At 41.0% G+C, this 27,036-nt stretch overlaps 1 protein-coding gene across 11 annotated transcripts in view; it reads right to left on the bottom strand.

The window, feature by feature from the left end:
* Positions 1-1,824: 1,824 nt before the first annotated feature.
* Positions 1,825-27,036, bottom strand: part of fndc3a (fibronectin type III domain containing 3A) — a 53,162-nt gene continuing 27,950 nt past the window's right edge. For 10 of the 11 annotated variants that reach the window (XM_044202060.1, XM_044202062.1, XM_044202064.1 and 7 more), the window contains 23 exons: positions 23,640-23,716; positions 23,290-23,533; positions 22,685-22,978; positions 21,517-21,575; positions 20,077-20,243; positions 19,906-19,965; positions 19,677-19,815; positions 18,548-18,601; positions 18,306-18,430; positions 17,939-18,113; positions 17,204-17,290; positions 13,426-13,564; positions 12,685-12,753; positions 12,441-12,559; positions 11,264-11,369; positions 10,861-11,036; positions 10,600-10,713; positions 10,293-10,442; positions 8,549-8,895; positions 7,541-7,753; positions 7,065-7,231; positions 5,610-5,734; positions 1,825-4,325 (listed from right to left, as the gene is read on the bottom strand). In XM_044202060.1, the coding sequence (XP_044057995.1) occupies positions 4,002-4,325; positions 5,610-5,734; positions 7,065-7,231; positions 7,541-7,753; positions 8,549-8,895; positions 10,293-10,442; positions 10,600-10,713; positions 10,861-11,036; positions 11,264-11,369; positions 12,441-12,559; positions 12,685-12,753; positions 13,426-13,564; positions 17,204-17,290; positions 17,939-18,113; positions 18,306-18,430; positions 18,548-18,601; positions 19,677-19,815; positions 19,906-19,965; positions 20,077-20,243; positions 21,517-21,575; positions 22,685-22,978; positions 23,290-23,533; positions 23,640-23,716 (3,530 nt within the window). In that variant the 3' untranslated portion in view covers positions 1,825-4,001. Of the gene's footprint in view, positions 4,326-5,609; positions 5,735-7,064; positions 7,232-7,540; positions 7,754-8,548; positions 8,896-10,292; positions 10,443-10,599; positions 10,714-10,860; positions 11,037-11,263; positions 11,370-12,440; positions 12,560-12,684; positions 12,754-13,425; positions 13,565-17,203; positions 17,291-17,938; positions 18,114-18,305; positions 18,431-18,547; positions 18,602-19,676; positions 19,816-19,905; positions 19,966-20,076; positions 20,244-21,516; positions 21,576-22,684; positions 22,979-23,289; positions 23,534-23,639; positions 23,717-24,857; positions 24,954-27,036 lie in introns of those variants that run through there. The other variant, XM_044202067.1, reaches the window with a different exon arrangement.

Genomic DNA, 27,036 nt, shown 5'->3' with positions numbered 1-27,036 from the left:
ACCATCATTAATCATGGCTCACTTACTTACACCACTTAGGTGTGCTTGTGCAGTGAACAGGAACTCTTATATCATACTCCAGAAGCTTTCATTCAACGGTGTCTCTCACATACACACACCCTCACACACAATACCATGAGGTGTAGCAGCAGTGCTGAATTCTGAGGTCATCACAAAATAAAGACCAGACAGAAGAAGCATTCCTGAATTCTTAATATTCTGTGCTCAATTGGTAATTGATCATATTCTTCTAAATGCTTTGGACATTAAGTTTGCTTATCTTCTTAGACAGAATGAAAGAGGAGAAAAGGAGGGGAAAGGGGAGCAGACGTGAGGGAAGAAAAAGATAGAAGCTTTTTCCATTCAGATTTTGTAGTTATCTGTCAGCTGACAGAATGAGCAGACAGCCTTGTATCTCATGGCTCCTTTGATTGGACAAATAGCTGTCAAGACTGACTCACCATTACAGATCTTTCAGATTTTGAACCATCTGTATTTTAATCTTGGTTTAGGGGGATGTTGTTGCGACCACCTGTCTTAATCAGTCTGTGAAAATACAATAGCAGTATTCCAGCAATGTAGATTTTCTTAATAAAAAGAAAGCAGCTGACAGGGTCAGTCCTTTTGTTTACTTTCTGAAGTAAACGTCTGAAGACTGAAAGTGTACTGACACATTGGGTCCATAATGTGGCGCTCCTCTGATTCGTGTTGCTTTTTGTTTTAATGTCCCTTTGTTAAACTAAAATCATTTCTTTTCCCACAACTATGTTTCTTGCTTGGATGTGAGGTTTTTAATTGCTAGTCAAACTTCATGTTTTTGAGACAGTGGCTGGACCATACAACTGTCAACTTGGCCATAGTCACTGAAGATTTTAAAGAGAGACTTCACACCATGAAACACTGCAACAGGAAATGACATGTTATGACTTGGAGGAGGAGGTTTAGTTTTTTTTTTTTCAGATCATTTAAACTGTTTCCAAAGTTATTAAGACAAGAAAATGATTAAGTACCATTTCTGCTAATGGTCACAGTCTTTCCAGACCTGTGTAGGAATTTGTTCTCAGCCAGATGTTATTTATATATAGTGTATGAAAATAATTAACAAGGCAGAAGCCCACCATGGTGCAGGTTATCCTCGTTAATTATTTTCTAAATCCATACACCTCTGAGTGTATTATTGCACTTATTCCATGGCCACCTGCCATCTGAGATGCTGTGGTCCCTATTTGTTCTCCTTTCCAAGTTTGTTTCTGGTCAGTTTAACCCACGGTTAGGTCTGTTTCACCAGAGTATGTTAGCAAGTCTTAGCAAGTAGCAGCTGAGGCAAGTACTGTTGCTATCAATTAGGGCTGCAACTAACCATTATTTTGATAATCAAAAAATAATGGACAGATTATTTGATAAAGTGAAAGTCTACAAATCATGAGAAATTTGTGAAAAATGTCCATCACAGTTTCCCAGAGCCTGAGGCATCTCCTGACATTGTTTTGTCTGACCAACAGGTCTAAAGAATATTTAATTTACAATGATAAAAGACAGCAAAAAGCACCAAATCCTCGCATTTGAGAAGCTGGAAGCAGTGAATGTTTGGTGTTTTTGATGAATTACTTAAACAATTAATGAATTATCAGAATATTATAGCTGAGAATTATTTTTCTGTTATTGATATAGAGAGGTGGTTAAACTGTTAATTGGAACTATGTTTGAAGTTTCCTGGTATACAATTTTAACAGACACCTGTCAGCCAATCAAAAACAAGTATTTTCATGCCTATGTTATACTGAGTAATTCAAAGACAAATATATGTCCAAACTTCAAACATGATTAAGAATTATAAATCTTTTATTGTGCATGGATCCTTTGTAGATATCATGGCTATACAGATACACTTTAAATACATATCTATGATTATACATTTTTCCCATAACGAACATTTTAAAGTGATATGTCTGGTAGTATGTATAGTATAACAAATTTTCATTTTGGAATGTACGGTGTATGAGGTAACTGCAAACATTAAAATTACATAAAAATGGTCTCTATTTTTGTGCATATTTTACTCATTTTTGTAGCATTTTGTTAATCTCTCCATCCAAAGGTAGTAAGCCCAGGGTGAAGAGGTGTTAAAATGGCACACGTTGCAATTGCTATCAAAAATAGGAATTTGAATTTTTTAAATGACAAAGAGAAGACATTTGCAGAATGTCTGAAAGACCAAATCATGTAATTATCCAAGATGTTTTGCAAGGTACCTGTATTTCATTTTTACAGTTGCAACAGCAGTTTTCTGCCCAAAACCAAACAACACTAGACCCTACAGTCAGATTACCACTGAAAACTCAGCGTTAGCAATCTGTTACGAATACTCAACACACAGAGAGAAAAGGCAAATTTAGATTCACAGGAAGTACATGATATAACACATTTTGTATCTGCCATTTGCGTTCCATGATTCATGAGTACTCAGGATTTATTATTTTCTCTGGAGAGTATTAACTTATATTACTTCAATATTATAAAAAAATATACTTCACACACGTATGACCTGACAAAAGAAATCACAAGTAATACATATAACTACTTTCCATTGCTCTCTTGATTCCGTATGTTTACTAACATCAAATAAATGTTGCAAAAATAAAACTAAATAAAACACATTTTAGTGTTTTCTAACACTAAAAGAAAAACATCAAAACTTAAAGAGAAATTAAGAAAATTCTCCCAAGATTTTTCCCTCTCCAATTAAGGCCTCTGAAACAACTGGTACATACTTTTTTTCTGGGGTTTTTTCCTGTTTTTTTTTTTTTGTTTTGTTGTTTTTTTTGCTGAGATAGATCAGCTGTTTCAGTGACACATTATGTGGTACTACAACTTTTAAAACACCCAAAACACAAGTAGGGCTTGCACAATCTCAAAGTATGTTCTATAAAATGCATCACAAGACCAAGACGCAGTCAGTCAAGGTTTTCTTTCACTAAGGTGCAAAAATCAATTACTGGGGAAAAACAAAATAAAACAAAACATACAGGTAAGCATACATTTTTTGTGCTGAACAACAATATTTCAGAGTAAAGCAGCAGTATAACTATATGATAGTAAAAATAATTAGAATTCACTGTTAGTTTGGTTTTTGTTTGTTTTCTAACTTTATACTGAGCATTTGTTTTCTCAAACTTACAGGTCCTTGTGTCTTCACTGTACAAAAATATACTAACATTTCATTTTTGCATCCTTAAACATTCTGAACATCAAAAAGGTTGGAAAGTGCTAAATGAACGTTCTATAATGTGAACAAGATTTTCATTTCTGTTTCTTCTCTCACTAGACCCCTTAAACTCCAGCAGGGGGGTTAAGTCCCTTCATCTGGCCCTGAAGCCCTCCCAGCCGTGTACCTCTGTGGCACTAACTCCATACAGTATACACATCTGGACACACACACCCCACTGTGCAAACACTGGCCCACCAGGTCCCAGGATCAAATAGCACATAGGCTAATGACACACCTACATACTATTTTTGGAACACATCTATCAAAAACAGTTTCATACTGGACACATAAATGGAAATATAAATAATGACTATTTCTATACACACACATCAACAAGTAAATGAGTTGAAGCGTCCCTTCCCCCCGACCCTCTCCCCAGAATAAACCATATGAAACCATATACCCCTGCTCTTTCTGAGTTCCTTTCGCGCAGGAAGCTGATCTGATGGAACAGAAAACTGAACAAAATATACTACAAAGTTGGGGCGAGGTGACAAAGGCAGGAGAGTCAGGAAGGTTATCACAGGTGCCAAATTAGGTGTTACATCCTCAATTTTTAACTGCTATTCAGCTCTCACTCACCAGCCCTCCATCCTGCTGCAACCCAATGCGGCTAATGTGATTACTCTGTTGACAACAGAAAACAAGGAGTACAAAATGAAGAAAACAAAACAACAGAGAGAGAGGGGGAAAGAATAAAGCTATAACCCTGCAGCTGGGTGGCACAAACTGCTCATTTAATGACAAAGTATTGGATGACAAAAGCGATGAGGATGGCAATGATGGCAAAAACCATGAGGAGGAGGAAAGCGCACTGCTCGTCCGTCAGGCTCCGTCTGGCTCGGTTGGACTCTGTGCCGGCCCTGAACCCTGAGCCGGCTGCACCGCCGCCCACCGCCACCTCGTTCCGCTGGGGGGAGAGGGTAACTGTGGGGCTATAGGGACCGCTCAGCTCAGGGGCGTCCTGGCACTGCCTGATAGCACACACCCGGAAACGGTAGTCGCTGTTGGGCTGCAGGTTCTGGACATGGAAGGATGTGGCAGAGCCTTTGTAAGCCTGTGAAGGAGGGAAGAGGAGAAGAAGTGTGATTCAAAACTGAAGATAAGACATTTTTGTTTGTTTTTGTATTTTGCTGTGAAGTGAGATATTGCGGATTTTCTTAACTGCACAAATACATTATTTGCGTCTTTTTTATCTTTCCTTGCATTTCATCACCATGTTTATAATATATCACTGAGAGAATACTACCAATATTGGTAAAATTAGGTTGGTTTGTTGAATTGTATTAAACTTGTAACAGTAAAGCTGACAAAATCCTTCACATCTTACTGCTTCTGACCAACTGGATGAAGTTGACTTTCAGCTCAGTGTCAGGCATAATGGAAAAATTTATATAATGTGTCATGTATCCCTCTTTCAGCTTTGACTATTTTCAATTTACAGACTATTTTCTGATTTATTTGTTGGAGTTTTGTTGTTTGTTGCTTTGGATGAAGTGGGAAGCCATCTGCCTTAGCTGTCTGCCCAGCTGACACACCCACAAGTTTTTAGAGAGCCTTGAGAACCTGATCTGTTTGGTTGCTAGAGTGCCACTTTTTTGGTTCTCTTTACTGAGTGACCTAACTTTTCATTTCAACTGTGAGCGTAAGCCTAAAATTGAATTCAACACATTCCCAGTTTTTCTTGTTTATAAATTGGGAAAGTATGAAAAAACTATTGGAGACAAAGGCTATTGGAGGAGGGTACGAGCAGTTTTTATATTGGGTTTCAAACTAGCAGAAGTATAAAAATGACTGAACTGTCCATTATACACCAGCCAAACTACACTAGCCTGGTTAATGCAAAGACTGAAGCATACTGCATCAATCAAACTCCTATCTTCAGCAAATAAATAATTCCTCTTTCTTAAACATGGGCTTTCGAGTCTAGGCCACTGAGACTGACGATAAGGATGGAAACAAACTCATGTGGGATGGCAACCACATATTTAAACTCCCTGATTCAATTGCCATGTATGATGTGGTGAGATTAGCATAAGCATGTAGTGGCTATTACTCCACGTTAACATGGCTGGAGGCCACAGAGGGATGAATGTGCTGGCAGGGGGCTAGACACCTGGGATATCTTATGGATCAATGACCTTTGCATAATGGACAATTTAAAGCCAGCGGTGACGAACACAGAATGCTGGAACAGTCACGGTGAAAACATTGAAGCCCTGGATCCATCTGTATCCTGATCTGCATAAAAAGGCCACTGTGATGAATGGTAGGTCATCCGCAAGTAAGGACACTACATACAAGGAGGGAGTATCAAACCTTCACACAACAATGTCAGTACCTGTTTAAACTCAGAGTTTCCTATCATGCACTGCAAGGTGTAGATGATCGGATCCCCCTTCATGGGTGGCAGGGCCTCCCATGTGACTTCGCAGGAGTTGTCATCCAGACGCTCCACTTTAGGGGCTGGAGGGTGGAGGAAGAGAGCGCAGATGTAATGAAAGGTACACTCAAGGTTGGCAATATCTGCAAAACTGAACTTCTGCCACTGGATATCAAATTTAAAACAAGAGATGAACCAATCTGATCAAGAAAGGATTGAGGGGGAATATGAGTTACTGTAGATTTACTTAATGTATCATAATATTAACAAGTGGAAATGCTAATAAAACCAACAGCTCTGCCAACAACAGCTCATGTTAGGCATCATTGACACCATTTGAAAAGTTTGACATTGTGTAAGTGGTACATACAATGGCTCATTGACCTCTCTGCCTTCTACCCATTTGTTAAACTGACCTATAATCCAACACACAAGGAAACTGAACTTCCATTTATTTTAGGTTCTCTGTGAAGGGCAGTACCACATTACTGCCATTGAGATGCGTGAAAGACTACTTTGGTTTGAACTCATGCAGTATAATCTACAAAACCTCAATTCAGAACAAACCACATCTGCTAAAGCTGGTTGTAGCTTTCAATTATTTAATATTAAAAAGCCAAAATAGACATCAAACCATATGTGCTGTGAACTTTCAGTATGAAGCAGAGCTTTTGGGGGGGGGGGGCTGCTACAGAAACCATTTGCTTTAATACAAGGAGGCATTTCAAGGCAAGTTCTTGCACAGTGACTCAGCTGAAAGGGAATTCTAGACAACTACATGTAACGTTTCCTCATTAGGTAAGTGGCATTTTAAGTAAAAACAATACAAATAAACGGCTGTTTTTGACTGGTAAAGTGCCCTGGTAATCATGAAAAAATACAGTGGCAAGGAGGATTGTAATTCTTTGTGCCGTTGTGATATTATTTAAACTTAATGTTGAAATTGTTAGTGAATTCAAACAGTTAATGGTTAAGAGTCCACTTCACTGTGTGGGGACTGAGGAGACAAACAGTGTTAAGTAACACTGACAAACTGGCACACGACTGCCTGATTTAAAAGAGGTGCTGCATTGAGAATAAAACCCACGTCCTCATTACTGACTTCAACGTGTAGGATCAAAAGAGGCTTTGCAGAGGCTGGTTGAAACCAGACCGCAGTGCTGAACAAACCGACTCATGATGACAGCCGACAAGTGAATCTCAGGCTGCTGGGTCGTAATCAAATGCAATTCAAACTCGGGTCAAGTGAGGTTAAAAGCTGAGCACACTGGCTGTCTATATGTCAGCAGTGAGTGTAAAGTTAACAAGAGCTGATCCACATAGATAGAGAGAGATATACAGAGAGAGCGAGCGAGAGAGATAGAGAAAGAAAAAGAAAGAAAGCTAAATAGAAAGAAAGGGCTGCCACTGTACCTTTCACAGGGGCTGGAGGAGAGCGTGGGGTGGTGAATGTGTAAACATTGGAGAAGGGCCCTTCGCCCGCCTCATTAAAGGCCTGGATGCGGAACGTATAAGAGGTAGACTCATTAAGCCTCTGGACTTTGTGTGTGTGGCATGGTCCTTTATACAAGGATATAAATCTGCAATGACAAGAACATGAAAAGAGAGAGAGAGAGAGAGAGAGAGAGAAAGGATTTAATGAGCAAAGGGTAAAGATGACAAAAAGCAAACAAGACGAGAGTCTCTGTCAAAAAATATACAGTGTCATAAAGCAGATCATCCGTTCCTATCTCCTTATAAAAAGGTACTCTGTCTGGTGCATTACTTTCTATGTACCCTGCCCCCCTCGATACAGTTATCTGAAGCTTTTGCTCAAACACTAGTCTCCTCTCTTATCGGTTTATCTCTTGTCAGGTCACTTCCCCTCGCCTGACTAATGGGCCACTGACCTGCCGCTCTTGTCCCCCATCTGCAGCTGATACTGGAGGGCGTCTGAGGTGGCGGCTTTGGCTGGGCCGTCGCCCCACTTGAGCCTGAGGGTCTGGTGGCTGAAGGCGGTGCACTCCAGGCGGGGTGGCTGTGGGGGCAGGGGCTTCGTCTTCAGCTTAAAGGTGTGACTAAAGGGGCCTGCTCCCAGGCTGTTCAGGGCTTGGATTCGGAGCCTGAGGAAGAAGATGAGAGATCAACATCAAAGAGCTGCAAGGACTGAGCTGATCTGAGGAGAAACACTGCAGTGACTATCAAAGTGGCATTAAAAGTATTTGATCTCATTGGCAGATGTTGATGTTCAGTCGGTGTTAATGTACAGTCTCTAAGCAGTCATTTTATGTTATTTTGGCCCTGTATCTGGTTCTGAACACACAAACACTGACTAAAAGCTGAAAGTGAACACTTTAAATGAAATGCAGTCTTTGTTTCATTACAAGTCCAATGTATAGAGCCAAAACATGGAAAAATACACTGTCCTACATCTTGCAGACTGCACTGTAATACTGCAACAGTTCTGTGTGGGCATAACATAAACTGCTAATAATTAAACCAGTGTGTGGATGATATTTCAGATAAATAATAAGAATTTCTTAAAATACTAATCCAAGAATGATATTTTAAGTAATTTAACTCTACATAACTTGAGTTTCCTGCACAAAATACACCTTTTATAATCCTGAATCACAAATAAATACAGACAAGCAACCAGCCTGATACTAGTTGAACCATGGTAGGTTTGTGAAAACAAAACTTTTGTTGTCCGGTCTGGACACCTCAACAGTTTCTTAAACAGCTGCTAGCCCTGTCCAGAATAACCGGGATTTACAATTGTAACTAATTACATTTGCTTCAGTTTTTCCCGTTTGACATCTTTTGGTACAAAGTATCACAGGTGTATCAAAGCTGTCTAGTACAAGCGTATTGCAACATTTTGCAACCCTTTGAGTTTAAGATGAGGAAGCACCAACCTGTAGCTGGTGTCAGGCTGCAGATGCTGAATGATGTGTTTGGTGACGGGTCCAACAACAATGGGCTGGCGCTCTCCAAGGTCAATCAGGTAGGAAGTGATCTCAGAACCGTGATCACATGGGGGGTCCCAGGAAATACCCAGGCAAGTGGACGGAGAGTAGAGTGGGGGTGGCCGGGAATCGCTATCCTCATCTTCCTCGTCTTCATCCGCGTCCACTGGAGTCTCGAACCTTTGCAGCTCGGACTCCTTCAGCGCGTAGATGTTGCTGATGGCTGCAGGCACAGAGCAGGGCGTCTGGCACAACACTGCCTCGCTGAAGGGTCCCACGCCAGCCACATTCACAGCCTGCACAACAGCAAGATTCAAGAGTCACCTAATCAAGTCAACGTCATCTCTCACTTGTGACGTTAAAGGACACAAGTGTAACGTTTATGTTTGACCACAAGGTGGAGTTCCAATGTAAACATAACCCAACAAATCCCAACAAGTATGTGGTTTTTATTTTCTAGCCAAGCCACAAAGTGAATAAAATTACATATCTGGAAAACTAGGACCATATGGGTTAAGTTTTTAATCAACTATTATAATGAAAGTCTGGTATTATAGCCTGACCAGAGTGTAAAATTTAGGGATGGTCTTGTACTTGTGCCTGTACTGTGGACCAATAGTGGCAGTGGGGAAAAGAAACACAACAACCAGTGTCCCTCCCTTAGTCCCCTGTTAGACCACAAAAGGGTCTACAAGAGTACAGCGCAGTCTGAAATTTCAGCCTGAAACAGACCCAAAGGACAAAACCAATGTTTTAATGCCAGAATCTGTCTCTTCTTTAACACAAACGCTGGCTTCATTGGTCACAGTCTAAAAATGCATTCAGTGCAACAACTGATCTGAGAAGAACATCGTGTCAAAAATCAAGTTCACAAATGTTCTCTAAAATCATCGCCAATCAACTAAACCCACAAAGAAGGAATCTTCAAAACCGGAGACTTAAAATTGGTCTCTTACCCATTGTAGTAAAATTGTATATTATCCATAATAATCATCCAAAACACAGCTGCAACCTGTTGGAATGATGTAATTTACCATGGTTGCAACATTTTTGGACCATTACAAAACACAATTACTGAGGTGTCATGTGGATTTATGAGCAATGTATTTCCTACTCGTGATGAAGGTATGTCCACGAAGCAACCTACCGGAAGCTTAAACCGGTGCCTCAACTAACAGGACAACTGAGGCAGGACTGCTCCAGATCTCATCTTTCTAGATGTTTCCTCAGCACAGGACTAGTAACAATCCACATAGTTTAAATGAGGGCTTCACAAACATTGTCATGGCTTAGTGGGCTTGGACCCCCTAACCCTGACAGTGTTAGAATCACGCTTTATCCACAGACAGAGAAAGAAATGGTGGGACAGTGTTTTTAAGTTTAAGAGTAGGTCTAAAATCATTTACTGATCCGTGAGGTGTGCTAGTTGGGATAACTGGTACCAATCAAATTATTGTGAAATTAAACTATTCTTCATTTTATTGGGAGGGCCCTGGATTCTTACCAAGTCTTCCCAAAAACAAATCATACTGAAATTCATCAAACAAGGTTTGTAAGGCAAGATATTATTCTTTACTCATTGTAAGGCGAGATCGGATTAAATCTTTAGGGTGTCTTTTTATTTTAACAGCGGGAACAGATGAAAATTAGCCTAGCCCTTCAGAAAATAAATAAAGTGTTTATTAGTGCTCACCTGTACCCGGCAGAAGTAGTTGGTTGCCGGCAGCAGCCCCTTCATTTCATGGCTGAGCCCTGGTCCACTGTAACACACCTGCATGCTGCCCTCAGCAGCTCCCCACTCTAGACGAAACTCTGTCACCGGAGCTCCGTTGCAAGGAGGGGCCTAGAAGACAAAAACCATTGAGAATTCCCATCAGCATTTAAACAGATGACACAGTTGTGCAGTTATATGTTAGTTTTCCGATATATTCTCAGAATGGCGCATGTGATATTATAATTTATGTACATCAGTGGGGGAATGGAAGTGGAGCTGGTCTTACCTCCCAGCTCACAACAACACAGCTGGGGGATTTGCATGTGGTGGAAGGAGCCTTGCACTGCTCAGGGGCCCCGGGGCCAGTTGTAACCTCACAGCGCTCCGAAAGAGATCCAAACTAACCGTGCAAAAGAACAAAAACAATTTTATACAACTGAAAATGTTCATATTAGGCTTTTAAAATCATATTTAGTGAGAGGGGGTTGCATGTAGAAGAAAAAAAAAACAATCCCTCCTGTTATTGATAGATCACAGTCTTTCTCACCCCAGCCTTGTTCGCTGCCTTGAGCCGGAAGCTGTAGGTTTTGCCAGGCATTAAGCCTCCCACAGAGCAGTCCAGCTCTGGACCCTGGTAAACCTCTCTGCTCTCCTCAGACTGCGGCCCACTCACTTCTACACTGTAGCAGGACACTGGGCTGCCTCCGTCTACCTGAGGGGGACCTAGGAAATATGTGCGACCAGTGTTTATAAATCAATATACTTTAAAAAGGGTTTTCCAAGAAAAAAATAATACAGTATATACACAAAGATAAATGTACAAATAGCAAAATAATACAACCTGCATAATCAAAGCTCACTGCTCTGAGGTAGTTCACTAGACAAATAAATGCATCAACAGAAGCTAGAATACATCCCACACAGATCTGAGTTGGAGAGGAATGACTCACCCCAGCGCAGTTGCACCTCCCTGGCTTTGGGCTTGCCCACCAGCCGAGGGGGCTGGCAGGGCCCTGGGGGCACTGCGGGAGTCTGGACCTGCAGGGTCTCCGACAGCTTGCAAGGGAAGACAACACACCAATTAAGACCCAGAGAAAAAAGCAAATTGACAATCTCACACCCCCTCTCTCTCTCTCTCTCTCTCTCACACACACACACACACACACACACACACACACACACAGTACAAACACACTGGATACAGTGATGATTGTCATTTTCACCAGCTTACCAGACTCAGGCTACAACAGACCAGAAAGGAGACAAATGTGAATGCATAGTTCAAAGGTACACCAGCATACAGAGAAATATGCTGTATTCCTTCCAAAGCTGTGGATTACGTTAGGCAGGTTGTCTGGCGTGCGAAAAAATGTGTCTTTTTCAGGCTCTCAACTTCTGTGACAAAAGGCAAACATGTGAGTGTTATGTCACATTGTGCTGCACCAAAAGGCAGGATCTCGCCACCATGAGTCATGTTTCTTTACAAGCCCCATCATGAATAAATGCATGCACTAACAGCTGATGAAGAAATTAATGAAGAGTGCCTGTGAACTGAACTAATTAAGAAAAACATCCTCTGACACATGCAGGGAGGGTTAATCGATTAGCGGGCTTTGTCTTGTACTTACACACCAGGAATCATAGTCTAATCTCCCAACATAGGACACTGGCTGAATGACAATTTCCTATTAAAACTCACCATAAATTGTGAGTGCATATCTAGAATTATTCATGTAAAATTTATCAGATCAACCGTGGGATGTGGTGAGATTAATGACTGCCAGCCCGAACAATTACAGTATATGTAGCAGCCGAGAAATGTATCAATAATAAGAAAGCCAATAGAAAAACAGTGCACAATAATCAGGTTTTATACTGTATAGCTACATTGTTATGTGGACTGCAGCAGCAAATACGAGTCTCTGTTTACATATTGGATGTCTGGAGTGATCATGTAGTTTGTAGTGTAGTTAGAAATCTGTGTGTAATAACATCTGTGTATATATATATATATATATATGTATATATATATATATATATATATATATATCAGTTTTTTTTTTAAAAACAGGTGAAATTTTGTGCATACATGACTGAGTGCACGTGTGCTGATGCTGAATCACTCACCGGGCTCTGGCCCCCCTCGCTCATGCAGTAAACTCGCGTCTGGTACGAGCAGCCGGGCTTCAAGCCTTCACACACGTGCTCCATAGCTGGCCCTGAGTACACCAGCTCCCATGACAAACCTAAGTACAAACACAATGCAAATATATTTTAATTATTTCAAATCAACTAATGTTTCCAATGTTCACATCATTTTCACTTGAACTTAAATTATTAAACATTTTTATTATCACCAGTTGCAACTTACCGCTTAAGCCCTCAGACAGCTCCACAACATATTTTGTGACTTCTGCTCCACCATTATCTTTCGGGGGATCTAAATGGCAAAACAAACAAACAAAAAAATCATTATCAAACTGCACTAACCAAGTTCTTCAACTAGGTAGCCTGGCAACGTCAGCAAGCTCAGTTTTCACTATGCTATGTCTGGAAATCTATTCGAGAATTGATTCATTCCGGTAAGATGTGTACTAAAGCAAATCAACAAACTATGAAATTTGGAGAGTGACTTGATATTAGAGGAAAATGCTGGATCTCATAACTCCAAAAGCTCATTAATAAGTATTTTAAGTAAGAAATGTAAATGTAGCTAAAGCATGAATCGCCAATGGCCTTTTTTGCCCCTCAAATTTCTTCAGAAACTCATTTTGGTAGAAAGAAATTTGACATGTTTTCAGAGCTTCAGATATGTTTTTGGGTTTTTTTTTCCCATTTTGAAAACTGAAAGCAGAGACCAAGTACAGCAGTGAGTGATGTGTTTGTCCAGTGAGGTGTAGGAAGGATTCATGCTGATGTCTGAATAAAGGAGAGAACTGTCAGTCATCTACTGGTTAGACTACTTGGAATGTCATCTGTCTCAGATTCATCTATGGTCAGACAGAGCTCAGTGAGAAAACTGAAATTAGAAACTGGCCCTTCCACGCTGTCAACTACATGCAAGACTGAAGGGTTTTGATAAGGGAAAGGGCAATTGGTAGGAAATGCTCACCCCAGGCCATCTTGAAGCTGTTGGGCAGGACTCTTCCTCTGATGACAGGCCTGCAGGGACTGCTGGGTCTATCTGGGTTCGTGATGAACTCCACCACCTGGCTAGGGTTACTCTTCCCTTCTGAGTTGTATGCCGCCACCTGGAGGAAGTGCATGAGTACAGGCAGTGAGGAGTCATTATTCCTGTCAGAATATGGTCTACTGTTTGCATAGATACTAGTCAATGAGGAAGTGTACAAAGGTCATTATGTTTCTGGATACAAAGCACTGACTAGACTCAGAGAAGGGTAATAAAACCATCTAAGAGAGTGAGCATAACACTCTCTGCTTGCAACTAAAATGGCCACAGACAAATACCACATTATCAAAAAGATTCAGCTCCTTACATCTACAGATATATTTCAACAAAACTATTTAGCCATCACAAGCATTCAAATAAAAAAACGAGGCAATAAGCTTTGGTGGCATTTGCATTTCAGTGTTGCACATCTGCGATAATATGGAAATCTCTGTGAGCCTGCTGAGTACAGCTCATCCACATATTGTACCAAGACAAACCTGCACAGCAGCCAGCCACCCCTCACACTGCGCAGCTGGATAATTGGAAATGAGGGAGGGAGGGAGTCTTGAAAATGACTAATGAACATTTCTATCACTTTGGCATATGGTGGTTTGTTTGGGTAATACAATACCTTTCTGTCAGTATCATGTTTAGGAACGCTGTAGTGCAGATTTTTCTGGCTATGTTAGTAAAGCTTCTTAATTCTCTTATCAGTCTATGCATTAATATGATTTCGTCATTTTTCCACTGCAACTCTTATTACTACAGGAGGCGCTCAACATTGAACTTTTTCTAAGGAAGGTCTTAACTCGTTGGACGAGCGACAGACTGTTTTGTGTTTGCTGAAACACTTTTTGGATCCCGATTGTTATACCCCACATAACAATCTTTGCCTGCAGAAGGAAGACACAGATTTACCATTTTCTACACGGAGAGAAGGACCGCCGTTGAGCCTCTCTTTCTCCACACTAAAAAGTCGACTACTGCTCCCTCCATTGCCCCCGAAGGAACAGTTTCGCTGTTGACCCGCCGACAGGGCGGACCCGGCTCCGTCAGTGTCCGAGCCTGAGAGGACTCCGGCGGACAAATCCATACGGACTGACGCGTTAAATCGCTATCAAGAGCGATGTCAAGTAAGAGGCTAGTGTCTGGGCAGAGACAGATTTTGTAACTGCGCGTTATTTCATCTAAGCTTCATTTCTTGTGAATTGTGCTTTGTATTATTGTGGAAAGTAGTTTTGCTGTGTGTTTTTCATGCTTAGCATTGTTACATTGTGTATCTATTGGACCGTTTAAATGTGTTAGTTTTTAGCCACTGTGGAAATAATAACTGTGCTTTATCAGACCAAAGTCCAGTAACACAGCTGCTGAATGAAAGTTAGCTGCCGGGTTCCTGTGTGATAAAGGGAGGCTATTGTGCTTTGCCACCGCATCCCTTGTGCTTTACTCTATGTGCTTTTCTTTCTCTCTCCTTTTTACTAACCTACACGTACCTACACCTACACCTACACACACACACACACACACACACACAACTCAAACGACCCAGATAGCCTGGTAGCATAACTAGCAACGCTCCACATTATCTTGAGGACAAATAGAGTGTGTCCTCCATTTTGGCTCTCCCCTTTGTTGAGTTTCGCGGGGCTGCCCGCCATTTTGGATATGTGCGTGATGACCACCCACATGGTCACGTCCGCTGTCTTTCTCGCACCCCTCCTCTCTATTGTCCCACACACACACACACACACACACACACACACAAACACACGCATCCACACCTCTACACACAAGCACACACACACACTTTACATGCTTGCCGACTGTTGTATGCTTATTGTGTTTAGAATAAACGATAGTGGTTGTTGGCTGAAGTTATTGATTGATCAGTGCTAAGGTTAAATAAACTCTATTGTAGCTTTAAAGAGCAGTTGCCTGTGGTTATTTTGTTCACGTGTTGTAATAACAGCTGGTTGCGATGGTCAGTGCTCGGATTCACCCTTCACTGTTCACCATTATTAATGTAAGATAGTACTTTAAATATCGGCATTTTTAAGTGGACAGCCACCTTTTGAGACTGTTTTTCACTTTTGGTTATTGGTCCCTGGTCCCAGGGTGGTGCCCCGTAATTATTAATCCATATTAATAAGTTTGATAATATTAATAATTGTATTAATATTCATAAATATCTCTGAAATTTTGCTAATAACCAAACCTGCTCTTCATGAATCCCAACAGTCAACATATCCCATAAAAAGATGAAAACCAACAATGCATTAGACCGTCACTCAATACTTTATATACTCAATAACTGACTTTCCTACCCTGTCTGTAGCACTCAGCCCCAAGCCCATTGGTTCCTACTTAAGACATACATCTTTAAAAAAGGGTTATAAATATATAGTTTAATTTTGTTGAAAGGGCTAAGAGATTTCCTAAAACAGCTAGGCACCGTAGTTTGTACTGTTACTCAAAACAGGAGTTAATAGTGTATCTGTTGGGGACTATTTTACTAAACTACTAAGTATATATGGCAGCAGGATGGTATGTGGAATCTTCAAAAACAAAAAACAAAAACTGTGGTCTTCGTCGTAACAAAGGAACATCTCATCCAGTGCAAAGGTGCGACTCACTGATGCGTTTTAAACAGTTTTTGGACAGAGATCTACGGCACAGAGGCTACACACAGGCAATACATGTTAATAGGACCAATTTATTATTTGTTTTGTTCTTTCTATGGGATTTACTGACAATGAGAAAAATATAGAATATTACCAGCCTTATTCTTTAAAAGACAATAATGTTTTGTTTTTTTCCAGTTGTAATATATAATAATTATATTACAGGCCAAAGCCCTAGTATGAACAAATTGGCTCAAACTCTGAATATACCCTCCAGAGCTGCCAGCTGCAGACAGAATTGCGAACCTCAAGGTAATTTTATCCTATGTGCCTTAGAGTATTATGACTGCATATGTACTTAGCATTATTGGCCTTAGAGGGAATTGAACCACGGCACTGTCAGACTCACATTTCTGAGAGTAGGTTTGGTCTCCGGCCCAAAGATTTGCAAGCTTCTAAAATTATTAACTGATCTGTCATGAGATGTGTTGTGTTTTTTTCCCTTTTGTTCTCAGCGAGTCAAACTCTGATTGCAGACACATTACACAGAGGCTATCTGCAGCTTTCACAAAGCCAAATTTAAGACGTTCAACATCTTTATAATGGATCCCATGTACCTGTGATGGCTCCCGTGACTGATTTAAAAACCAAAAGGAGCAAAACTGTCAAAACCAGTTCATCATCAGGAGCATCATGTGTCCTTGCAATGGTCTCTGTCTATAACAGGTGAAGGATGGTGAAATGAGGGAGAGATAAAAAGAGAAATACAGTGACATGGAGAGAAAGACACTTGTCTGTCCCTAAACTTGGTCACATTACTGCCAGCCAAAAAGCCACTGTGGCTCAAATGCTTTACTTGACTAGCTTCTCACTGGGGTCCCGCATGTGATGAGCAGTGGAGTCCTCCTGTTTATGCTGTTAGTTGCCCACCGCCCTGCTAGCAGAATCCTGCAAACAGATGAGTCATAGGGCCACTGTAGGCCTCAGCACCCTTCCTGCCTAACGCCAGTCCCCACCACACATACACACTCCACCACAGCCTAAATTAAACCTGTGGATCACCAGCTTTGACTTCAAACATCACAGGGCTCCCTTACTCTGAACTTGTACTTGGTACTCCTGTGGAGATTCCTGATGGTGCAGGAGAGCTCGTCACCATCGTAGCTTGGCTGGAAGCCATATCCCTGGGACAAAGACAAATGACAAAGGGAGAAAGAAAACAACCAGGTGAGCAATGACTTACAAGAAAACCATTGTAGCACAGAAAACAAAGTGGTCTGCAGGAGACAAACAGCTACAGGGGATAAGGGAACTTTTTTGTGTCTTCCCTGGCAGGCACTATGTCTGCAGGTAGCTGCTTGAGGCGGCGCAGGCAGAGGTGACAGTAACTATAAATGTCAAGTAACTTTTAGAGCAAACTGTTTAAGTGTCGCAAAAAATTATGAATTCGAGTTTTTCTTTTGCCTGGGTTAAAATGAATAACAGAGTAATTGAATATACTAAGTAGCTACACGAGGTTGCACATCAACCAGGAAAATTAATGTCTATAATTAACTGATTATAACAGAAAACTGTAAGTGTACTTTGTTAATGGTGTACATATTTCATGCTGTCTGAAGATGAACTAAAGTCAAAGCAATGCACTTGGCAATACTGCCCTCTAAGAAGTAATAGCCCTGCAACTGCAGCAAGCACCTTACATAGAAGGGAAACAATGTGTATAATATTTTACAGAAAACCTTTAGTTGGAGATATTGCTGTGTCATTTATGCGTATCGATCTCAAATGACCAGGTGATTTCTCTATTTAAAAAGATACTGTGAGAGACATACCAAGCCTTCCTCCTCCATCTCCAAAATATAGTAGATGTCATCCTCCTTTGGAGAGCTAGTGGGCCTCTGCCACTTCAGACACAGCCAGGTCACCCCCGCCATCTCCAGCTCTGGAGGGAAGGGTGGCAATGGCACACTGCATGAGGTGAACAGGTCCACCACTTCACTGAACTCGCTGGGGAGGGCAGAGAGAGACAGAGGATGGGAGAGAATGGGAGAAAGAGACAGGAGAGACAGAGGGAGAGAGAGAGTGAGAGACACACATGCGCACAGAGATGGAGACAGTAAATGGAAGAAACAGTAACATAAAAATGGACAACAGGGAGGGAGCCATCCACAAAATAATCTAGCATGTTAAGGCGCCTACCTTACACCCATGTCATTTTTGGCTGCAAGGCGGAAGGAGTATCTTGAAGCTGGTGAAAGCTTGGTCACTCTGTACTGCTTCTGAGGTCCATAGTAGCACTGTTCATAAATTCCAGTGCCCTTGCCCTTCAGAGGACAAAGTCTTTAGTTTTAAGAACATGTAACTCGAAATCTCAGTTGCACATAAAACATGGGAGTGCGGTGCAGTGTTCAACATTTCTTTCATGATGAATACAAAATTACCTCATCCCATTGAAGAACATAGTTTTGGATTTTGGAACCGTTGTCACATGGAGCCTGCCGATAAACCATACATGGTTTGATTATTATATCTCAATCAGATGCATATATAAAATACACATACCACTAATATATACGCACCAGTGCCCAGTAATTCATTTGACTTTGTATGCATACAGAGTGAAAATGATAACATTTCATAGACAAACTAAAATGTTTAGATGGCTTAAGCTCCACCATCCTTCATTCAAAATCTAGTGCTAAACATTTCCTATAACTGCTATATTAATTACAAAGAAGCAATCTTCAGCACTACTAATAACAAATAAGGTGCATCCAAGTGTACAAACCTTTCTATGGTTGAATTAATTCAGTGAAGTTTGCATGGTCGTTCTTGAAGTACCTCACTAAAGTCTCACACATTTACACTCACACCTGGGAGGTGATCTGTGCAACCACTACCTTTTACTACTAGCAATAGAGTAACTTTAATGAAGCCACAGAAGGTACCCAAGTAACACACTGGAGGGGATCTCAGCTGTTGAGGAAGGGGAGATTGTTTCTGAATCACTTTGTCTCTTTCTCCCAGCCAGTTTGGGGATTTTAATTGGGTGACCTTTTAGTCATTAACCCATTTCTCCTACCATAAAGCTACTTAAGATCCGCAGCACCATTGAGTCTGGTTCTGTCCAAGGTTTCTGCCTCTTAAAGGAAGTTTTTCCTTGCCACTGTCGCCAAATGCTTGCTCATGGTGGGATTTGTTGGGTCTCTGTAAATACGTAGTAGTACGGTCTAGACCTGCTCTATAGGAAAAGTGCAATGAGATAACTTCTGTTATGAATTGGCGCTATATAAATAAAACTGAATTGAATTAAGTTGACAAATATACGTGTGGCAGGTATCACACATAAAACCTGTATTAAAAAGGTGCTATGGCTACCACTTACAGTACACAAAATTCATTGTAACACATAAGTATTATTACTGTATACAAATGAGACAATTGTCTAAATGTATGGTTAATCTATGTTTCACATTTTTAATAAATCCTTGCTTTCTGTCACATAGATGCTGTTGCTACTTGTCCTCCACTTTTAAATCCCAACTCCATCAATCATCCTACTGTTTTTACCTTCCACTGGAGTACAAGTGTGTTCTTGGTCCCGCTGGCCTTCCTGGGAGGATTGGGAGGATCCGGCTCACAGCTTAAAGTGGTGAAGCTCACAGCCTCCGACGGGCTTCCCTGTAAACAGTTGCACATGGCCTGGACCCTGAGGAAGGAAGAACAAAGTGGTTACAAAATGTTCCTCTGTGCATTAACACTGTAGTTAAATCAAAAGCAGGTTGAGGGTTATGCAAACCTGACATGATAGTCCGTTGCTGGTCGAAGGTCTTCTAAAGTAGCACTTAGTTCTTCCCCACTGCAAAGGAGAACAGAAAAAAAAAAATCTTTAGTGTTAAATAATTGTCTACGTAAAATCTCTCACAACAGTTGGTGTTCAGCCTTATAGCATCTTGCTGCTAGTGCTTACCAGTACATGCTCTTGTACTTCCCATCTTTGCCGCTAAATGAAATGGAGACCTCGTAGCTGAGGGGCTCCAGGGGGCTGCAGTCATCCGCCACACTGCCGTTCTCACTCTCTGGGCTGGTGGGCGTACTCCAGGTCACTACTGCTCCTCTGGCTTGGATGTCTGACACCTATCATATGAAAGATTCAAGGGTCACTAGCAAGTCTATACAACACCATCAAACCTGGACATGGGCAGAAATCTTTTACTCCTCTAACCACAGCACCGGCCAAATCTTAAATACAGTCACTTTTCCAAGTCCAAAGAGGATCACGTCCTGTACCATGTATTCAAGTGTTATACATTTATAATTTTCTGAAAATGTATGATTCTTAAATTTCCAAAACCAACACGAAAATCACATTGCTTGGTAGAGGAAAAGACAGGCAGGGATCAAAATATTCAAATATTCAAGCTGATGCCATTTTGGGAAAAGGTTTTCAGCACTTGGCAGGGATGTGCTGTGCAACCCTAAGATTTTTCATTCTGTTTTGAGGAGGTTTAAAAATAGCCTGGGCTACACTGCAGGGGGGATTCATATGTGGAAGAACTCTATCAGGTCAAGTCTGCGCCTCCTTCTTCCCTCTGCCCTCAGGGCCCACCTTACTCCTTTACTTCCCACAGTTAGATTCTCAGTCTTTTTAACAAACTGCTGTGGCAGCAAAGATGGAAAAAATCCACTTTTCATTGAAGCTGAACCTTCCCTGTGTTAGACATCCTCCCTTAACTTTATCCATCATCTTTCCAATAGACTTGTTTTGCTGCTTTTACAGGGAGTTCAGACCTTAGAGACAGTGTATGACAAATCCTATCTTATATGAGTTCAAGGAAATGTTATTTCTAGTTCTACTGATTCCCATCCAGCTGCTGTTAAAACAGCTATTCTGCTCTTCATGTATCCACACTGCTGCTGTGAGCCCAGGGCCTTTCAAGGGTTATTTCAAAGAATAAAAAAACATGATTTTTGCATATATGTATATTTCTATCTCATTATTTCCCAAAGTCTGTAATGTTATATTTTGGGACAAAATAAATGGTTGTCTACGATCCACCACCAAGCATAGTACCAAGAAGATGTGAGAGGTTGGTTAGTGTTTAATTAAAAATCAGTACTTCTTTCAAAGCAAACCTCAAGCCTTTTAGTAACTGCTAGCATAGATGTTTGGTGGCACATTTGGGAATAGAAATCCCCACATGGATGCTAGTCAGCAGGTCTGACTCCATTAGCAAGATGTCAGCAAGAATTAATCATGGATGTTAATAGAATGTTTAATGACGCAACACATTTGTATCATTACGAGTTTTCATGAACACAGCGCTAACAGAGTCACATAAAATCATGCAAATTGAATTAATTAGATTAAGGAAAAAAATGCAATAAGATAGCAGAAGTGAATACTAACCACTGGTTTACTGATGGTACTCAATAGTGCGTGCAGGGCCTGAGCTTCCTCGTCCAACTCTGTGGAGAGAAATATAGGTAAATATGGCTATAAAACACCATCGTCTGTATGAAATGAAGACAAAATTGAGAAGAAATATTTAAGGCATGTGACAAATAATGTGTCCGTTTCTATTTAAATAGGTAGTACTGACTTATTGTGCCTGTAATTGTTTCTGCTGGATTTGTGTGCACTGTAATATCTATCTCACTATTGTAACATGTCTGTGTGCTTCTTGGAAAGTGTAGTAATGGGTGTAACTCATATCATCTAGCCAATATGTTCTCTGGTGGTTTAACTACCTTTTGCATGCTGAACTAACACCGAGAATATTTCGATGCATCTACAATAACTCTCATGGCTAAAAATAACAAAATAAAAATCACCTATGTAAAGCAAATCAAATGTTTTAGAGGCCGATGTGAAATTTCTTTATAAATTCACCATTACAGATCAAAATTTAGATTCAGCAGGTTTATTGAAGGTTTTATTGTGGAAAAAGTAATGGTAAGAAGCACTGACAGCAGCCTCAGTAGATCTGAATCCAATGCATTGCAGCTAGAAGAAATTATGTAATCATGGGAGGGCTGCTACCACAGTTATAGACATTTCCAAGTTCAGAAACTAGTATGCTAATTAAATACATTTGTGTGCTTGTATGTCCACCTCTAACAGAATGGAACAACTTCATCCCCCTTCTCTCTAGGAATTATAGTTTTTAGGTTAAAAACTTAATTATGGTACATAACGGCATGATTTTTTTTAAAACACCCCATTACATTTTAGTGATAGATTGCTCATATTTCAGTATTCCTAGATTTCAGCAATCTTCATGAGGTCATAAGGTGAAATTATTTTTCCCTCCACTTTCAAAATTGACAGTAATTCCTTAATTATGCACTGGTGTCGCCAAGTAGCAGTGTTAAACTCCATGATTAATGAGCAGTCAGAGTTCATGTAATCAAGAATAATGTTGGCCGTGTTGCTGATCCCTCACTGCCACCAGCTGCTGCAGCTAATGAGGCACTATTCTCAGTGTCTAAACACAACACACTCCTAATATCCAGAAAATGATGTGTGTCAGCCCAATTGTAAACCTCAACAAACCTCAACCCTTTAACCTCCTTACCCCCTGACTCTCCATTTTTTCCCCTTCCTGTCTGCTTGTCGGGGCCGGCCACTGCATGGCTGAGCTGCCCCTGCTCCGCCTCCAGCCCCTTCCCTCCGACGCCGTTGTGAATGTCCACTGTTGGGGGGCTGCTGCAAGTCTTCTGTGGCGAAAGGGGAGGGCTGTCCTTCACCTGCCCTCCTCCTCCCTGACGGTCCTTCAGTTTCTTCTGCAGACGTTCGTATGTTTTGCTAGTTCTGTCGTCTCTGTGAACAAACGGGGGGCGTCCATGTTGAGAGTGAGAATCTGTAGAGACTGAAGGAACAAAAAGGCAACATTTGTGAGTTTGTACAGAGACAGGAGTACAAAAAAAATACCTGTCTGGCAGCCAGAGAAGCAGGTCATAAAATGGCAAATTCACAGGTTACAATGAAAGGGCATACTAATAACAGGGCGGTAGTGAGGTAGACCCCCTAAGATTAAGAAACTGAAAGACTAAACAGCAGTTTGACTCAGGCCTTGATTGTATAACTCAACTGTGCAAATTAAGTGCTGAGGACAAATAAATAACATATATAACAACACAATATAACAATACAGCCCAGACACTGCTGGCTCCAACTCACCCTGCTCTGAATAGATGGATGGATGGTATTGGGAGATGTACTGAGAGCTCATGTCGCCCACACCCCCCGCCATGCCCGTGTACAGGTGGGGTGGCGGGGGCATCATGGCGGGGTGTGGGATGAAGGCAGGCAGGTGGGCATGGGGTGGAGGTGGAGGGTGGTGGAGAGGGGAGTGGCCCCCTGGGTGGAACTCTGGTTGCTGAGGTAAAACCAGAACCCGCCGCACTCCGTTCTCTTCTATGATCTAAGAGGAAACAAACAAGAGCACGAAAAGCAGATATCAACGCTGCTCTGAGTTTGACAAGATGCCAATCAGAAACATTTTACTGGAAATAGCATAGAATGAATACCTGTGAAACATATCCAGGAGGCACATAGATTGGAGGCACTGAACCATTTGGAGACATCATGGGAACCTGAGCAGGACCTGTGAAGCAGGAAGGAGCAAGATCAAACACTTTCCCTCAGGGCAAACAGCTGTTTCATCTATGGTAAATGTGTTGAGAGTAGTGCACAGGTCTGAAATTTCAGCCTCACTCTGACCCGATTCATTTAAGCTCTAGCCTGGGCCCAACAGCTAACAAATGTGTGTCAAAAACAGTCTCTCTCGCACACACGAATACATAAACACAAACATAAACAGAGCTACTTTTGAAGCTCACACCACCATTTGAAAGTTTTGTTTAAAATCATAACCTCAATGTGGCTCAACATAGTAGATGCTTGAATAATAACCGTTACTTTAGGTTTATGTTAAAGCCATCAGTTACACATATATCAGGGAAAAACAAATATTTTTTCCATCAGTTTAGTACAGCAATTGACTCTGAATACTATTAGTACTCAGTGGTTGTTGCTATGGAGCCAGAAGCACAAACCAGAACTATAGCAAATTCAGAACACATCAAAACACCACACAATAGTTAATTAATTGATCCAAAATTAACCCAGAATCCCAAATTTGCAACAGATTTTTGAACTTGGTGATCAGATGAGGCCTTATTGACTTCTCTCCGTTTTGTTGTACTGTCCATCCAAGCCTTGAAAGTGCTCCAACTGCCAGTCACCTTAAACCTTCTGTGCAGATAATTAATTGACTACTTGTGTAACCCCGGACAATCATAATAACTCATCCCATTTTGCCACCTATGGCATATGAACTCTTTTATATAGAGCCAATCTCAAACGTTACCTCATGTAGTTGATTCACTCTTCTAAACCAGCTTCATTTTCAATTACTATTTCATTTTTTAAATACCTATGAGTAAGAAAAAGCAGAGAAATGCATTTTTTAAAATACTGGCAAATGCAAGAAGACCACTTTACAAAAGTGCTGAGAAACAACAAAGTTTCCTGCGTGGCTCTGTTGTAGGGGCCAGTGCAGTGGCTTAGCTCAGCTCAGAGAAGTGACAGCTCAGCAGAAAGTCTGGGAGAGAGAAAGAGTGAGGTACCTCTGTGCCAAGTTTGCACACTCGCACATTTCTCTTCTTACAAACCTAAGACATAAACACTAGGGCCCCAATGCCAGATATCATGCAGGAGAGCAAAAAGATCCACAACACACTGACCTCCCAGTAGCCTGCTTGAGAAAGAGTTTTCCTTCATTTTGTGAGAGCTGGTGTTAGCAGAGATAAGGCACTTCTTAAATAAGCAGCCATAATGGGCCCATGACTACAGAGGCTGGCCTGTGTAATGATACATTGAAACCTCCCACTCATAACCTTTAGCACCACCCCTTCAGGTGCTGAAGTCCAGGCTCCACCTCTCAGGGGAGAATAACAGCAAGTGACTGTTGATATACAGACAGCTGCCTGTTTGTTGGGAAAACCTAGTTAAACAAATACAGTCTAACACAACAGCCCTTCAATAAATCCCACATTCATGAAGGTATTATTGTTGAAGCTGTTTAAAAGAGGTGTTGATTCAACTTTATGGTCTTTTCGGAGGAGGCAGTTTGTGGTGCTGTTGGATTGTATTGTCTTAAACTGAGAGGTGTTTCTAATATTTTGGCCACCCCATTTAAACCAAGAGTCGACTAAATAGTTTTGCTATGTTATGCTTTCAGTATTTTTATAGCTCCTGTGTAATGTACTGTAAGAGTCTCTGTGGTTTGCAGATTTCTTCCATTCCTGCATTCTTGTTCTTGTTTTCAGAAGCCACACTGTTTTCTGATTGGCTCTCCTACTCCTTGTGTTAAGTTAGTCTCCAAGGTTGGCACAAAATGCTAATTTAATAGTAGCTTATAGTTAGGGTTGGCTCAGGTGAGCCCTGAACTATCCCTTAGTTATGCTGCTATAGGCCTAGACTGGCGGGAGACTTCCCATGATGCACTGAGCTCCTCCTCTCCATCTGTATGCATTCTTATCCCATTAATGCATGTTACTAACTCGACATCTTCTCTCTCCCGTAGTTTTGTGCTTTCTCGTCTCTCTCCTCCTGTCACTATCTGCAGGTATTTCTACCTCCGGAGATTATTAGATTTTATACAATTATTATTATTATTATTATTATTATTACTTTACATCTCCATGTGGAACTTTCATTGTGCTACGGTATGGGTATCTTTTCCTTTTCCTTGTCACTATCACCAAGTGCTTGCTCATGGTGGGAATTGTTGGGTCTCTGTAAATAATATTATTAAGAGTAAGGTCTAGACCTGCTCTATATGAAAAGTGCCCTGAGATAACGTCTGTTATGATTTGGCGCTATATAAATAAAAATGAATAAAAAAAGAATCTATACAATAAGATATGGACATTTCTCTGCCATTCTTTATCAGAGGACCATTTTTAAATATGTTAAGGGAGGAATGGATAAGAAGCAGCCACAGTGAACTGGTAGATGAAGAGCTGCGAGTGACAGGCGTTTACTGCAGTTTGTGCAAACCAGAAAACCTTCAACACTTCATCAAGGTAAGTAACATCTTTTACTATGCTACTGCCTGGTTTAATTGATCACGACTCGCACCATGTTCATTTCACTGGCTCTGATCACTATTGCTCACTTCATGACTCTGCACAGGTATCCCAACCATACAGACAATGCCTTTATTGAACTACAATGCCCATAATCTATTATTTACTAGATTAATGGTACAGTGGTTGGCATTGGTCAAGTGTGAATTAGGCTGACAGAGCTGACCTGAAGTAAACAGAGATGAAATGTTTGACCTGATGTATTTGTAAGCAGCAGTTATAGTAGTAATATTTACTATTTTAGGTTTTCATGAAAATAGCAATAATTAAATGTAATTAAACAAATTGTCTCAGAAATTCAAAAATGAACAAGGTTTAGGTTGGCACAGGCCTGGATTAGATATTAAAACTGGATTTCATTTCGAAATAAATTAGCCAAGGAGACATTTCCCAAAACTGTCATGGGAGCACTCTAGTCATTGTGTACTCTTGGCTGGAAACTTCTTTTAACTACCATCTAATGCCAGACAGTCTCACAATTTATTACTTTCTGTTGGTAGAACAATCATTGGGAACATACTGCATTAGTCTACCTACTAATAAACTCCATTGGAAGAGATAGATAGCAGGTAGGCCTCTTCTACTGAAATCAAAAAGGGCCAAGAGCTTTGAAGCCCCTCTCAGTGCACTGAGCCAGCAGACTGATAGGCAGTGAGTCATTTCTCTACCTAAGAACAACAGCGTGTGCTAGGACAAAAATCTTAATTCAGGGAGCATGGAGAGCTCAGCCTGAATGAAGGCAGTCACACTGGCTCAGCCCACATTGATTTCA

Source organism: Siniperca chuatsi, linkage group LG7, assembly GCF_020085105.1.
Source record: "Siniperca chuatsi isolate FFG_IHB_CAS linkage group LG7, ASM2008510v1, whole genome shotgun sequence".
Taxonomy (NCBI): Eukaryota; Metazoa; Chordata; class Actinopteri; order Centrarchiformes; family Sinipercidae; genus Siniperca; species Siniperca chuatsi.
The sequence above is the reverse complement of the archived record's forward strand: the minus strand, read 5'-3'. Positions and strand labels throughout refer to the sequence as shown.